General features: G+C 35.8%; 1 protein-coding gene across 2 annotated transcripts; it reads right to left on the reverse strand.

Moving 5' to 3' along the window:
- Window positions 1-4844: 4844 nt before the first annotated feature.
- LOC148202302 (exosome complex component RRP41 homolog) lies at window positions 4845-15187 on the reverse strand. 2 transcript variants are annotated; one of them, XM_088108286.1, is made up of 11 exons: window positions 15134-15187; window positions 7964-8010; window positions 7818-7878; window positions 7614-7649; window positions 7456-7523; window positions 6619-6697; window positions 6497-6533; window positions 6261-6377; window positions 6051-6121; window positions 4993-5082; window positions 4845-4892 (listed from the first exon to the last, which is right to left on the reverse strand). In XM_088108286.1, the coding sequence occupies exons 1-11, from the start codon at window positions 15185-15187 to the stop codon at window positions 4845-4847; spliced, it is 708 nt and encodes a 235-aa protein (XP_087964412.1). The 2 variants fall into 2 exon arrangements, with proteins under 2 accessions (XP_087964412.1, XP_087964411.1); XM_088108285.1 differs by having other exon boundaries at window positions 6051-6136.
- Window positions 15188-16587: the final 1400 nt, after the last annotated feature.

Below are 16587 nucleotides of genomic sequence, written 5' to 3' on the forward strand. Positions count from 1 at the left end.
GTGGATAGTTAATGCTGGCTGTTCGATCCTGATATTCCGTGACTACTCGTCCTCACATAGAGGGGTATGTCATGCGTGGGAATGGCAGGAGTTCCCCGTCACATAACAGTAATTTGGGCGGAATCGTTACATAACAGTAATTTGGACGGAACGGACTAACCTCGGGTGGCAGCTGATGAGAATGCCAGTTACCACACCACCCGGGTGCGTGAACGCCTGTAACTACGCAGAATTCATACAGTCCGGACAGTCAGTCGTGTATTGAGTTTTATGTTGAGCGTGCGTTGAAATAAGGACGTATGTTGAATTGTTTACTTGAATTGATGTGTTGATGCATGAATTAAATTACATAAGCTTACCCTTGCGTTTTCCTTGTGTTGTCTCGTTTTGTACGTCCGTCCTGTCATTGCAATGATCATCCGTGTGGATGTGAGCAGAGGGAGACGAGCGTTTGGAGGATGTTCTGAACGAAGAGAATCTGGTTGAAGTTGAAGTGAAGACCGAGCAGTAAGAGGTTCGGCTAGTAGTGTAGCAGTGTGCTATAATGGTTGTTCGATCACTTAGCTGTTTGCTTTTGGTTTGTACGACCGTTCGGTAATTTCCGTGTAAACCGTTCGGTCAAGTTTTAATTGTACGTTCGGCTGAAATTTGTAACTCTTGTGAGGACGTGCGGCTTTGCGCGTTCGTTCGTTATTGATGTAAGACTGTACTCAAGGACGTTTGTCCTTGAGCTTTCGTTTGTTCGATTTTATTTTTAGTAATAAAACTGTACTGTTTTATTATTAACTGTGATTTTCTAATTATATGGTTTATGACTGTATTTTTGGGATGTCACAACCTCCAACCGAATAAACATGCTCAATCACGAAGTCATACATATTCTCAATAATATGTATAACTAATCGAATATTGGATCAAGGAAATAACCCACAATTCTCAATAATTGCTTCAAAATACTCCCACGGATTCATGCATTGCCGAACGTTATTTCCAACTCCGATACTATCTGAACGAACGTTCTGAAATCAATCCTCATCAAAAGCCGAACGCTGCCGATGAACACCAAACCTAACCGAGCTCCAAGGACGAACGCTCACAGACCAAGGACGAACGTTCACAAATTAAAGGACGAACGTTCACAAATTCAAGGACGAACGTTTAAGATCCACACCGAACACTTAAAACCGAACGCTCACTTATATCCAAAAACCGAACGCTCATTATACCCAAAAATCGAGCGCTCACTTACACTCAAAAACCGAGCGCTCACTTACACTCAAAAACCGAACGCTCACTTATACTCCAAAACCGAACGGTCGTTAAACCCAAAAGCCGAACGCTCATAATTACCACAAGGCCGAACGCTCAATTACTGAGCCGAACGCTAAGATCCATCACTCTGGCCGAACGCTAAACCATTGGACACTTTGGACGAGCGCATAATATCAGACATCTTCAAAGAACGAACGCTCTTTATAACCTATGGACGTTCGTCTTGAGACTAAGGCCGAACGTTCAAGATTACTCCACCAAAATACTAAGTTACGGACGAACGCTCATAATTCACTGTTTAAATACCACTTGGACGAGCGTCCCATATATTATGACGAACGAACGCGGACGTTCGTTCAGAACCGAACGCTCAGCAATTTGGACGAACGTCCAATTTCACCAGAATTGGACGAACGTTCAGAAGTTGGCCGACCACTATTTGGTCGAGCACTGTTAGGACGAACGTCCAATTTTGACTCCCCAAAATTGGACGAACGCGCATTCTGCAGAAATTCTGCAGAATCGCACCAGAGTCCAGAAAGCCCAGAAAACCTCCATTTTCATTCCTTCTTCCCAGATTTTACCCAGTTTTGCATCAAACACTAATAACTCAAAAATCAAGGAAATAAATCAAGCTCCCCTTACCTCTTGAAGACTTCCTTGTAAGTTTTGGGATCAATCTCCTCCTAGACGTGCAGATCAAGATCTCCTAGCAACTTCAACAGCTCTCCACTTCCTCTCCCAGATCTTGGTGCAAGAACTCCACCCTCACAAGATGCTCAACCCAGATCCTCCTCTCAGTTCTTCTAAAATTGGTACTGCTTCCCTTGGGTGCTCTTGGACGGTTGAAAAAGGGAAGAAAGGATTTCCTTCCTCTGGGTTGTTCTCCTGTTGTGGCAAGCATACACCAAAGCACTAAGTTTTGGAATAAAGGAGAGGACTTCCGAAAGCATCCAGCAGCAGCGTGAAGAAAGCTTCACGGCCTTTACAAGAAATTATAGTTTGGAAGCAAAGAAGAGAAGTCCAACACACCAGCAGCTGCAACCGTGAATGAAGAAGAAGTACATGGCCATGGCATCCGAGAGTAGATGCCCCTACTGAGACCATTCCCCCCTCATTCTCCCATTCCTATCATTGCACTCCAATAATGCACTCCCAATAGTCAAAGAGGTGGGTGACCACCATGCCCCCACCATGTCCCCCACCATCCAAAATTTACGGGTCTTACAAAATTCATACAAGATAATTATAAACAATTAACAATAATAAAATATTACTGTAAATGGTCATATAAGAATACAATATTTGACAATCATAAAAATAATCCTAATATAAAAATTCATGGGGAAACAAGAAGTTGAATCTGGCAGAGCCGGTTAGACAACTTCTAATCCATCCAAAAATACAATATAATTAAATAACAAGAACAATAACATGTATGGGGAAATAAGAAGTTGAATCTGGCAGAGCCGGTTAGACAACTTCTAATCCTTCCAAAAATGCAATAAAATAAATAAGTAAAGCAATAAATAGTTTGGGGAAACAAGAAGTTGAATCTGGCAGAGCCGGTTAGACAACTTCTAATCCTTCCAAAATGCAATAAAATAAATAAGTAAAGAAATAAAACGTTTGGGGAAACAAGAAGTTGAATCTGGCAGAGCCGGTTAGACAACTTCTAATCCTTCCAAAATACGATAAAAATAAACAAGGAAAGCAATAAAATGTTTGGGGAAACAAGAAATTGAATCTGGCAGAGCCGGTTAGACAATTTCTAATCCTTCCAAAATACAAAAATAAACAACTAATAACATACAAATGGCATAACATAATCAATATCACGTTTTACAACTATCACACTTGGATATCAACACAAAAGCATACTCTCATTTAAATTCAAAATCATACAGAAACAAAATACTCCATATTCAAGATTTAAGATCAGACAAAAGCAAAATATAGCATATTCAAGACTCAAGATAATACAAAAGGAGATACTCAAGGTTAGCTCCCCTTACCTCTATTCCAGACTTAGTTTCCTCTTCTCAAACCGTTCTCCGGAAACTTCCAGAATTTCCCCTCTTCAACTAGAATTTCCTCCAACTCTCTTCTCTCACAATTTCTCTAGAATTTTGGTGCAAATCTTCAGCCTCCCCCCCTTGGCTATTTATAGCCAAAAAATTTTTTTACTATTCATTTTTACTATTTATTTTTACTATTCACTTTTACTATTCATTTTTACTATTCAAATATTATTTTTTATTCACCATTCTTATCTCTGAATGATTAATTCTACGTGGAGTGTTCTCTTCCACAATTTATTTTAATATTTTTTTTTAACTATTCACTATTCACTATTTACTATTTACTATTTACTATTCACTATTCACTTTTCTTAAAAAAAATCCTAAATAAGTTATCAAAAATTTGAAACTCTCCCTCTAGAATTACTATAATTTTATATCCAAAAATTTACATTTTTCTATCCATTAAAATTATTATTACTAATAAAATGCTAAAATTTACTATTATAAATATTTTTTCATGGGTCTTACAAATTAAGCTACCAAAATTTCTTATTAATCTTTCCACATTTTATAAACTTATATATTTTCCATTCACAAAGAAATTTATTACTACTAGTAATAAAATTATTATTATTAAAGTAAATATTTTTCATGGGTCTTACACTTTCCTTTACCATAGAAATAATCCTAAAATTCTCTTGATCATTAACTTTCAGGTTAACTTTTTCTGTGAAATTTTTTTCCCAGAAAAATTAACATTTTTCCATACAATATTATTACTTCAAATACTTTTTTTTCTTCTAAATCTGTATTAGTGATGTTTCAAACTTACTGTATTCAACTCTACAAAAAAACTTCAGTATTCCGCTCTAGCATACGTATTTAAAAGAAATAAAAAAATGTTAACTTAATTAAACTACTTTATATTTACCAGGATTTAGAAATTACTATAAATTATTTACTTTTTATATTTACATAATTAATCAGTTTAACTCGCTATATCAAGACTTTAACTGCAATACAAACATTTAACACCAAAGCTGTCTTTATCAAACTGTATCGTACCCAAAAAGGAAATTTAGGAAACTAACCATTGAAATTAGTTAGCAATTAAATTGTCAATACTGATGTCATTGCTTTTTCTGAGGATGCAATCACCATGTACACACACTCCACCAACCCACTGATTATTTTGATTCTAACTTCAATCATTAATTCTTCATTCGTTGAAGTGTCAGATCATTAGTTCCATTCTACACGTCTTATTTTGGGGGATTGGTGGAAATTCAGAAAGTGGTCCCAAAATAAATCATAATTTTGCTACCTTTTATTCATGGTGATAAGGTGACAGAAATGAGAAACGAATTCTACAACAATTTTCCGTTTTATTCAGCACCGTATGCTAAAAACAAAATTGTTCCACGTAAATACAAGAGAATTCTCCTCCATAACCAAAAAAAAGCACAAATGCTGAAAGAACGGACCTACAAATCTGGAAAACCGTGACCACAGGTAATAATAATCATAGCATCATTTCTGCTATAAAAACTATACACCTCGTCGATATTCCAGTTGCTTTGTGTTCTCCAGCAAAATCTGCCAGCCAACAAAGAAACAGGATTTAAGCAGTGAAATTAATGTAAAACTTGTTTGGACTCCTCTTAGTATAATCACAAAAGTGTCAGCAGGTTCTTACTTCTCGAATGTAGTTTGCTATTGCTTTGCAGCCTTCGATTGCCAGTTGCATAACATTTTCCAAAATGTCAATTGGTAGTTTAGAATCCATCTATAGACAGTAACAACAGAAATTAGTGCAAATAAAATTAAACTAGGAGCTTTTCCATTCTAAACTACGGAATATGGCAGGGAGTGAACGAATGAAATAAGCTGGATGAGAAAAGAAAAGCATTGCATGCTTTTCATAATAATGATAGTAGTAAATTTCTGATTAAAACTTTGAAGGTTCACAATCTCAACCAGCCTTTACATAGTGGCACGTGTTCGAAACAAATTTAACTCCATAATATCAATCTAAGAATGGGAGCAATAAACTGACTGATAAACTGTCATTGGAAAAAATCTATGCCAGCCCCACCAAATGAAGTTACCCTCCCTCTCTGTTTTGTGGACCATACATGAATTTCATCCTATAATAAGGTGGCGGAAAGAATATATCAACTATATTTCTTCAGTCAAAATTTAAAGTATCAACAAAAGATCTGCAACTAAAAAAGTAAAAGATGCTGAACTGGAATTCCAAATAAAGAGTTACCAAGTATGATACTAGTGAAAATTAAGTTACACTTGATCAAACATTAACTCAGACTAAAAAGAAGATTTGTCATGACATAACTCCATCAAAGGGTACAACAGCAAATCACTCTATCAGGAACCTTCGTAAGAAGTATCTGTTGATTAAAAAACAACTGATATTTGAAAAAAGATTCATGTGTACAGCAAACTATTAAGTTGTTAAATCTGAGGCGAGCTTAGATAAGCTTCTTTTGGGGATTTCCGAACATGCACCTATTCCCTCGAGTAATCAAGGGTTAAAACTCTACTGTTCTCTCCAAAATCTCGAATAACAAGAACAGTTTTTGAAGGAAGAGGAATTACAGCTTCAACACCACCAGACTCTTTACTACGTGAGTACCAATGACTGAGAGAGCAATAAAAAGTTTTCCTTTCTGTGGAACTAATTTACCTGGTTGACTACACAATAGATACAGAGAAAATAACAAGACATGAATTAACCTGAAGCAGTGTTACTTTATCCAACTTTGGCAGAATTCCTAGGGTTACATCAGGACCTCCAGCACTGTCTTCTACACAGTTCAAATCTGTACACATTCAGAAACCTTTAATAATTAGGGCAGCCCGTGCATCAGAAGTAGACAGAAACAAAACAGACATACCACACTTGTATTTAGCCAGTTCAAATTTAGAGTAAAAACAGATATGTACCAAGCAGACTTGTGCTGTTAAGGTATCCGGCACTGCAGGATGTTACAAGATCACGCATAGGGATCCCAGCATCGGCAAGGGCCAAAGTTGCAGCATTTATACAAGCAGATCTAGTTCCTATAAAAGACATGTCAACATCACCCAAAATTAATGTACATATTAAATGAGTAAAGAGAGAAAATAAAATGGCAATGACAGAAGAGAATCACAAGATCCCATTATCAAGTCTTAGTTACCTCCATCTGCTTGGAGAACTTGGACATATATATCTATCTGCAAATTTAATAAGTAAAACATTAGGGAGGACTAGGGGAAAGCAAAGCACATGACAAAATAAGTTCTTAATGTGTAATAAAACCTGAGATCGAGGCAATAGATGTGTCAATATAGATGCTTCCATGGTTTGCCGAATAACCAGGGAAATTTCAGTTGATCTCCTGTAGAATGAGAACTTCAAATCACATAGTAAAAAATAAGAAGTGATCCTATTATCCTTCTGTAAGAGAACCTTACAATGAGAACCATATTAAAACTATGAAGGAAAAGCAAAACAGGATAACATTTATATCTGCAAACATTGATGGTTAAGCCATTCAAAACTATTCAGTGAGTTTTGGCCAAAGATTACTCAAAAAAGTCAAAGCTTGCAAAAAAGATTAAAAATGAGAAAAGGCAGTAAAAGGGTGCATGGGGTTAAGCTTTTCATTGTTTTATGATACATAACCCATTGCTGAGCCTGTAGTCAGCTATATCAAAGGCATGGAGCAGCCAGCCCCAAAAACACTACAATACGTTAGTGGATAGCAAGATAGTTGTTACATAGAAAATTATGAATGCAAGATTAAAAAAAAATTATACTGTATCACATGAACAAATGCAATATATATATATATATATATATATATATATATATATATATATTACTAATTAATAATCAAAATTTATACTCTAAAAGTCTAAACATGCATTACCACCATTGCTATTAAATTCTTGCCTCAGTAAAAAGATCAAAAAGTCCAATTTACAAATTACAAGGCACTCTTAAGATAGATTCTACTAATGCAACATTCACTATCATCCTAGTAGTCTATGCTCCAATACCATTTTGATAAGTATAAAACTACGAATATATAAAAAATAAGTGAAAGGTCAAAAAGAATAGGAAGTTAAACAAAAGCAAGTAAATGAGCAAAACCTGTCACCCTTTGATTTCCTCATGCGATCTCCAGTGCTAAAATTAGCCATGCTGTACTCACACCGAACCTATAGACATACATTGCACATAAGCAACAATTAAGTTTTTGTTACAATTCATATAAATACAGACAACATAACTTAGAAAAAAAAAACTACCAGAGCATGGTTGGTTATTTGGCTTCTATTTTGCACCTGAAATGCAGAGAAGTTACTAAAGAAAAACAGCAAATCATCTAAAGCTCAACTACAACATCAAAGTTTTTTAAATGTCTAAACCAACTAACACTGAAAAAGGATAGTTAACAATCCTTAAATTACATAGACAAATTTTCATTAGCAAGGTAAATAATTAAACAGTACCTCTCTAGGGCCATAGACGGCAGCAATAACTTTTGTATTACCCATCTCAAACATGGCAGAACTGTTTTCAAAATAAAAAAACTTTATGGTCAAATGCTTCAAATGATATCACAACTTAATTTTCTAAAAAGCTAAAATTCATTTACCCATCTGCTTTGGATACAGCACCAATTTCTGCACGAATTTGTCGCATCTACAATATACCATAAAGAGAGGAGAAAAAGTTAAAGGCAAAAGATCAGTAGAGAAAGAAATATAAAATCATAGATTTAGATCCTCTGCAGTGAAGGAATAACACTTTAGAGGATAAACTGCAGTAATAGTCATTGAGATTTTAATAACTTCATAGTTTCTTATACATGTACATATATTTTATCACACTCTTAAATACTAAATTTTTAATAAATAGTAATAACTTCACCTTATCCTCTAAAGTGCATCTCCTCATTTTAAATAGTCGAATCCCAAAATCATGTCCAAATCACAGCTGTTAAATAGGACTGAATTCCATAGGCCAGACCTTAAAATGCTGCTTTCAATTAGCTCATTTTGTCATAGGACCAAGTTCATATATCTCACTAAAAAAGGTTGGTTAGACATCCTTAGGGTTAGAACCCTCCATTTTCTTACTTTTATCATTTGGCAAACTACAACATTTGTAGCTTTTAAGTGATATGATGGAATCGTACTTGACGTAGTCCTCTTTTTGTATTTTTTTACTTTTTATAGTTTAGCTCTTAAGGAGCATGGGTTACTATAAATACCCAGCTCCTCTATTGTACTGTCACTTTTGAGCTGAATGAGAATTATATTTCTGAAATCAGAATAATTCTCTCTTGAAAGTCAGAGGCTAGAGAGTCCAAAGACTTCCTCTAGCCACCTTCCAAGCACACTCTATTTTTCCATTTCTCCAAAATTCCACGGTGCTACTCATTCCTCCACGCCACCTCTCCTTCGCTGCCACCTCGCATGCGTCAGCGTTTTTCAATTCCTTCTTCAGCCACGCGTCCGCTCCCTCATTCCACATCATTTGCTTTTCTTCTCACACATCAGACACGCACAGCCACATTCTCTCTTTCGTGAGAGCTTTTTCTCCATCTCGCAGAACCACATCTCGTTCTTCCACTCAAGAGTTTCCTCGTCGCCAGCCATTCTTCATCACAAATCCATCTCTTCTCCTCCGTAAGTATCAGATTCACAAGTTTCTTCATCTTTCTTCCACTGTCACCAAATCATCTGCACATTTGTCTAGGGTTTCTTCATCCTTCATCATTTTCTCTGATTTTAGCCGATTAAAATTACTTTTGATTCGTTCCAAACCTTTTCCACCGTTCAATCTTCATTTTGAACCGATTAATCGGTTCATATTGGGTTTCCTTCCATTTCTAGGGTTTCTATCGAGTTTAACCCTCTCTTTTTGTCATTTTCCGCTGCGTATTCTTCGTCGGAGAAGCTTCGAGGAGGTCCGGTTTGTATTCGCGCAGCTTCAATCGACCTCTCCTCGGGCGTTCGTCCATCAAGTGGTATCAGAGCCAAGTTCGAACACGCTTCAGAGGTAAGTATCTCGGTTCGTCTCTGTTCTGAGTTTTCTTCCATTATTGAGTTGTTTCGATTCTTGTTTCAGTTTGATTCGTGTCTCTGTCTTTGTTCTAGTTTTGTGTTTTGATTCTGTCTTGATTCTGAGTTTATTCTTCCATTTTCGCGTTCTTAGTTAATTTCTTTACTGTCTTGTGTTTAACTTTTGTTCGTCATGGAATTCTCAAAGTGTTTTGCCTTGATTCAGTTTCAGTATGTGTTGTTTTTTCTGTATGAGATTCAAATATGTTTGTTCGTTCTTGGATCTCAATTTCTGCGTTTAGGTTTTCAAGTTGAGTGTTACTTATTTGTTTAAGCTTTCTTGTTCTGTGCCTTTGAGTCATTATATGAGTATTATTTCATTTTATTTCGGTGCAAGTCTTTGTTTGAGTATTTTAATTTCTAAATCCATTTCTGTTTTGTCTATGTCATGTTATTTTGTTTTAATTGTCAATTAAATCTGAGTTTAACTGTGATTCAATTGAGTTTTTTTTGCTTTGAGTAAGATCTGTTCATCATCATAAGCAGTGACATTCAATTGAATGAGCTTGATGCAGACTTCAACAGCAGTTTAATTTCATTTCATTTATCTGAAGCTGTCTTGAGTTTTTGATGCTGACCATTACATGTAATTTGTATTGCACTTTTGAAATTCTGTGAGCTGAAAGTTGAATCTGCTTGTGGATAGCAAATGCACACCAATTAAGCTATGAAATGTTGCATTGAGCTTGGGTGCAAGATGCTTACAGCAGCATCAGTCTTTCATTTGGCCAGCTACACCGAACTGGTTTTTCTTTGAAGTTTGTGTTAATGTTTTGAGTGTGTGTTTGTTCTACTTAGTATTAGATCATTACTAAGTTCTAACATCAGTACATCCTACAGTCATTGTGTCTGAGTGCTTTAATTTCTTTTCTGCAGAATTAAATTTGATTTGACTTGTGTTACTGCACCTTTGTGTCAAAGTTGTTCTGGCTTAAAATTTGTAAGTGGTTGATGATTAAGTCCACAAAAATCTGCATCACATCAGCAGTACTTGTAATCTTGTACAAAACAACCACTAAATCTGTGATTTGAATTTGAACCTAGCAGTAACACTTGTAATTGGAGTTGATTCTACTGATTTCATTGTAAAACAGTGCATAAGGCTGAAATTAACAATGTTAAATGCTGCACTACAAGTCTGAAATAAAGTGAATCAGTTTGAACATTTGTTTACAAAAATTCTGCAATTTGTTCTTGATCTTTTATTGCTTTTGAAATCTACTCTAGAACTGATCTTAGGATCCTGTTTGAGTGCTTACTGTGATCAAAAGCTTTGTTTCTTGCTTGTCATTGTTGAATGTCTTAGTTTTGTCTACATTACATGTAAAATCTGTTCAGCTGTTCTAATTTGAGCTTTGTTTGCTTTCATAATCTGATCTTGAGTCAGTTTCTCTGTTGTGCTGTAAATTCTTTTGCTTTAGTGGTTGTCCTGTTCTGTTCTACCTGTCTGTCCATTACTTTGATCTTTGCCTAGCCATTTCTTTATTACTTGAGAAGCTTTTTCACTCTGGATTTCTGGAAATTGAAAGAAGGTTTGTGTGCTTGGTAGCATTTTAGGTGGTGGTGGTCTGGAATACTCTCCAGTTGTGTACTGCCAAGGGAGAATCTCCCTTCCAAACCTTTACATTTTGAGTGCTTTAAGCTTTTAAAAAGAAGCCTGAGTGTTTTGAGTTTTGTAAGGCTGATTTTGCCTAATTCCTTGGCACTTTGAAATAGAGAATTCATTGTTAATCTAACTGTTTTGTGATTGTTCATTGTGCAGGAAAAGAAATTGGATCAATTAGATTGGATCAGTTGTGGTTTGCTTAAACTGACATTGCATTCATTTTGGATTATAAACTGCTTGCTGAAATCATTGAGATATTATATGTCTGAATGTGATTACTGATTTCATGGTTTGCTTACAATTGTTGAAATCTGTTGAATACTTATTAGCACCATCATTCTTTCGTTGTTGAGATCAATTTTTCCAAATGCATATAGAAAATATTTTCCTGGTATTAATCACATGCAGATTTCAGTTTTATTCAGATTGATTGATTGAATACCTTGCATGCCACCTAGTTAGTTGTTCATGGACTGATTTATGCATGAATTGATTTGCTTGGAGTAATTAGTCTTGTGCATGAACTTGTTTTAACTGCCAAAGCATCATTCCATTTGAAGAAGTGACTAAAGCACTTACTTTCCAATTCTGACGTTGTGGTTGAATTAAGCACATAATTCTTTTACCCATTGGATTGATCAGAATTTAAATTAGAATTGAATGGTTGTTTAAATCAGTTTAGTTCAGCTTTGAATTACACCCATTGCATCTGGTTTAATATCTATGTCCTTGTGTATTTTTGCTGGAGTTGGTGCAATTTTTGTGAGCAGATCTGAAACGAATCAGTGCAGGGAAAAAGTGAAGAATGAATCTGCTGATTAGTTGAGCACAAGGAAGAACCTACAACAAAGTCCACTAAAACCAACAACTAGAAATAGCATTAATCAGGGAAGTTGCTTAGCTATATTACTTCTATTTGTTTAACTGTTTGTGTTATAGCTTGCAATTTGTTGGATGATGTGATTTGCTGAATTGGAATCTGGTTTGATGTTGTTGTGTGCAGAGTTGATAAACATTTGGAGTCAAGAATTTTAAGCAGTAGCAGAATATTAGTAGAGTTTACAGCAAGATAGACCAACCATTTAATTAGGGGAGTTGTTTAATTTTGTTGCCTCTGGATTACTTAATTGTTTCTGTCTTAGCTGGAAATTGATAGCATTGATGGTTACTCTGCTGAATTGATTGTGAATCTTTGATTGCAGTTTGTCATTTGAGAGCAACAGAAATTTATATAGCTGCATCAAGTGTACGAGACTAGGAGAAAGGGGAAGAATCTTTTATATTGTGTGAATTTAATCCTTTTGATATCTGTGTGTAGATAAGGCACATTGATTCCAATTGTGATTTGTGATTATAGGATAAACCAGAAGCTAGAAAAGGGGCCAAAGCTGGCCGAACCAGCAACAGGAGTGTACATTTTTTTTTGGCAGAAGGACTTGGCATCAAAATGAATGAAGTGGACCAGGACCAGGACCGTAGCAGCCTAGTATAGTTTTTCTTTTGTAATTATTTTCTTCAATTTGTTTGTAATAGGCTTGTGTTAGCCTACTCTTAGCTTTAGCTTTTGTTTTGTAAAAGGGCCTTTTATAAAGTCCAAGTGTTTAGGAAGAGTCCTTGGTGCTCTTTCAAACTCTTGGCAACTTTATTTGCTTTTATTTTTAGCATAGCTAGACAGGTGAATGTGTCTTGTTAGCCAAAGCTACAAGCTTCACCATAGGAGTAGACTTTAATATTGACTTAATTTGTGTATCTCGTAGGGGTCATTAGAGTCCGCTGGTTTCTTTAGTGTTTTTGTATCTTTGATTTTGTGTTCACGTTTAGGGTTGATTAGGCTAAAAGGGATTAAACTCTAAGCCTTTTCACATTAGAGTCCGAGAGTCTAGTCTTTTATTTGTGATTAATTGTTTGAGTTGTGTACTTTGTTTCTAAAGGTGATTTTAGTTTAAGGGGTAATTAGTTAGTAGCCTAAGACATTTCTGGCAAGGCAAGATTTGGTACTTAAGCAGCTCTTTAGCTCACCTCTCTTACCTGGGACTTGTCTAAGTGAAAGTTTTGAACCCTTTAGATTAAGAAAACTTTTAAAAACAAAGATGTCTTATGGTTCATATAGGTCTTCTAGGTTAGATAAAGTTGATGAAATGTTTAAACAAGCTAGGAATCTTCCATCCTTTGGTAAAGATATAGGTGCATTAACATACCTAGCTTGGGAAAAAGAAATTGATAAAATAAATCCTTGGTTTTGTGAAGAGAGTGAATATTATGTTCTTAGTATATATCTCTCTAAGTTAGAAGAAAATGCAAGTGAGTGGTGGGATGAAAGACAATATCATGTTAGGAAAGGTAGAAAGTCCTCCATACGTGATTGGCGTGATTTAAAAGCTTGCATGAGAAGAAAGTTTGTGCCTTCAAGCATTAAAAGAAACCTAGAACTAATTAGGGATTGCATTAATGATGGAAAATTATTTCTTGAGAGTTTAAATAATCATGGGTTTCTTCGTAGAGAATTAGAATTTGGGGCAAGACTTAAGGAGATCAAGGATAAGAAAAGAGAAAGAGAGATTGAGAGAAAAGAAAAGGAAGAAAGGAAAGAAGAAGAGAAGAGAGAGAGAGAAGAAATAGAGAAAAGAGAAGAGAGAAAAAGAGAGAAATTAAGAAGAGAAGAAATAGAGAAAAGAAAAGAGAGAAGAAGAGAGGAATTAAGAAGAGAAGAAGAGAGAAAAGAAGAAGAAAAGAGAGAAAGGCAAGAAAGAGAGAAGAAAGAAAAGGAGAAATTGTTACTGATGACAAATCCTATTCTTTCAAAGACTGTGGAACAAAAAAGGGAAGGTTTCCAAATCTTTACTTCTTTTCCAATAATTGATTACTTTTCAATTTTTGACTTCTCTTTCAAACCAATTGTCATGAAAACATTTTCAAAATATGACAATTCAAATCTTGAGTTATTCTTATCTTTAAGAAAACAATTAATTCAAGATAAATACCCAGCTCCTTTATTGTATTGTCACTTTTGAGCTGAATGAGAATTATATTTCTGAAATCAGAATAATTCTCTCTTGAAAGTCATAGGCTAGAGAGTCCAAAGACTCCCTCTAGCCACCTTCCAAGCACACTCTCATTTTTCCATTTCTCCAAAATTCCACGGTGCTACTCATTCCTCCACGCCACCTCTCCTTCGCTGCCACCTCGCATGCGTCAGCGTTTTTCAATTCCTTCTTCAGCCACGCGTCCGCTCCCTCATTCCACATCATTTGCTTTTCTTCTCACACATCAGACACGCACAGCCACATTCTCTCTTTCGTGAGAGCTTTTTCTCCATCTCGCAGAACCACATCTCGTTCTTCCACTCAAGAGTTTCCTCGTCGCCAGCCATTCTTCATCACAAATCCATCTCTTCTCCTCCGTAAGTATCAGATTCACAAGTTTCTTCATCTTTCTTCCACTGTCACAAAATCATCTGCACATTTGTCTAGGGTTTCTTCATCCTTCATCATTTTCTCTGATTTTAGCCGATTAAAATTACTTTTGATTCGTTCCAAACCTTTTCCACCGTTCAATCTTCATTTTGAACCGATTAATCGGTTCATATTGGGTTTCCTTCCATTTCTAGGGTTTCTATCGAGTTTAACCCTCTGTTTTTGTCATTTTCCGTTGTGTATTCTTCGTCGGAGAAGCTTCGAGGAGGTCCGGTTTGTATTCGCGCAGCTTCAATCGACCTCTCCTCGGGCGTTCGTCCATCATGATAGGTTTTAATGTTTATCAGAACTAAGGTTATTGACTGCTTCTAATCTGTTTATATGCTTTTTTGCAGTTCAAAATGTGCCCTTACACATTTCCATTACCCATGGCATGGCTCATCTATGTATAACCCATATGCAGAATTATCTGCAGATCTTATATATACTGATTAACATAAAGCTTCAGTGATTCATGACTATGTAAGAATTCATGTAGGATATTATTATTTATTAATACTCCGCATTTCATACGCTTCATGAGTATTCTTGAAAGATCTAAAGGAACCTTTTTTGGAATGAATATTAAGTGAAGAAAAAAGGAGGAAAAAAAAAGCCCAAGAAAAAAATAATAGCTGTACCTCCATGGGTCTGCGACCATCCAGTCGAAGTCCTTCTGGCCTGACGTATTCCATCCTCAGGTCAATCTATGGCAGAGACAAAGATGAGACATAAGCAGCTGGATTTTGTTTTTATTTGCTTTATATTCTTGGCTTCCAAAAAAAATGATATTTTCTACTAAAGTTATTAAAACAAAATGGTGAGATTTTGATGAATCTGAGTCATTTAAAAGTTTGTGTTGGCTCAAGTAGTTTGTGGGTCATGCAGTGAGATGAGTGAGAGAGCAGTTCGAATTAATAACACTGCTCAATTGAAAACATACCGAACAAACTCCAGTTGCTCTGTAAAGATTAGGATGAAAACAAGGTTACAAAAAATCAAGCAATCTGAACTTTGAATGAATATCATATAGACAACAACAAACATTTACCCAATAAGTGGGGCACTAGGTAAATAATATTGCAGAAATAAATATTAGAAATCAGCAAACAACAAAATAACAACGCATTTGAAGAAAATAAATCTGGTCGTGTCCCTACCCTTTTAAACATTTAAGTTTGCTCTTAATCTTACTGCAAGCAAAGAAAAAGAGGAAAGTACACCACGGACAGAAAGATATTGTAAAGGGGTGGTTCTCGAAGCAAATTCAATCTGCATACTGTTATTATTTTTATTTTATTCTAGCACTCTCCGAATTTCAACAAATTTCTAAAGGAGAATGAGCAGGCTTTTAGTTTAATAGTTACAGAAGAAAGATTTGGGTCAATTATATATGAGAAGGACAGTGTTCCCTTCCCACTTAATAAACTAACAACACAGAGCAATGATTTTAGTGACTCGGTTATGCTATAGATCAATTTTATGGTTGAGTGGTATGCAAGTTCAAGATGTAGGATTTTTAAGAAGAGTTTTTGTGAGATCGATACAAAGGGCAAGGAAGGGTTATAAGTTTGATTGAGAGAACGATATAGTATAGGAGTAATTGGTTATCAAGATGTTCAATGTTTGAAGCTTATACAAAGCTGTCGTAAACTCCATTTTTCTTGGTTGTAAATGTTGAATTGATTAAATTAGAAAAGCATAGCAACTTTTACGAGTTTAACAGAAAATAGGGATTGGGTGGTGAGTGGTGACACTGCAAGGCACTACACATGACAACGCAAACATTGAAAGGGTTTGAACTTTGATGACCAGAGAGAGAGAAAAGGAAAAGTACCTGACTGACGACGAGATTTGTCGGTGGCTGTTACGCTCTGTGTGGCGACGGCGAGAACGGAAGTTGGTCCGCGCACTGCAAACGAGCCTAGTCTAGGCAGGGTTCCGCTGTTCGGTGTTTAAATTTGATTTTTCTAGAAAAAAAAATAGGACCTATTAAACCTATTTAGTGACCTATTTAAACACCGAACAGCGGAACCCTGCCTATACTAGGCTCGTTTGCAATGCGCGGACCAACTTCCGTTCTCGCTGTCGCCAC

This window comes from Vigna umbellata, chromosome 3 (assembly GCF_029865625.1).
Source record: "Vigna umbellata cultivar VRB3 chromosome 3, Vumbellata_1.0, whole genome shotgun sequence".
In the NCBI taxonomy this organism is placed as follows: Eukaryota; Viridiplantae; Streptophyta; class Magnoliopsida; order Fabales; family Fabaceae; genus Vigna; species Vigna umbellata.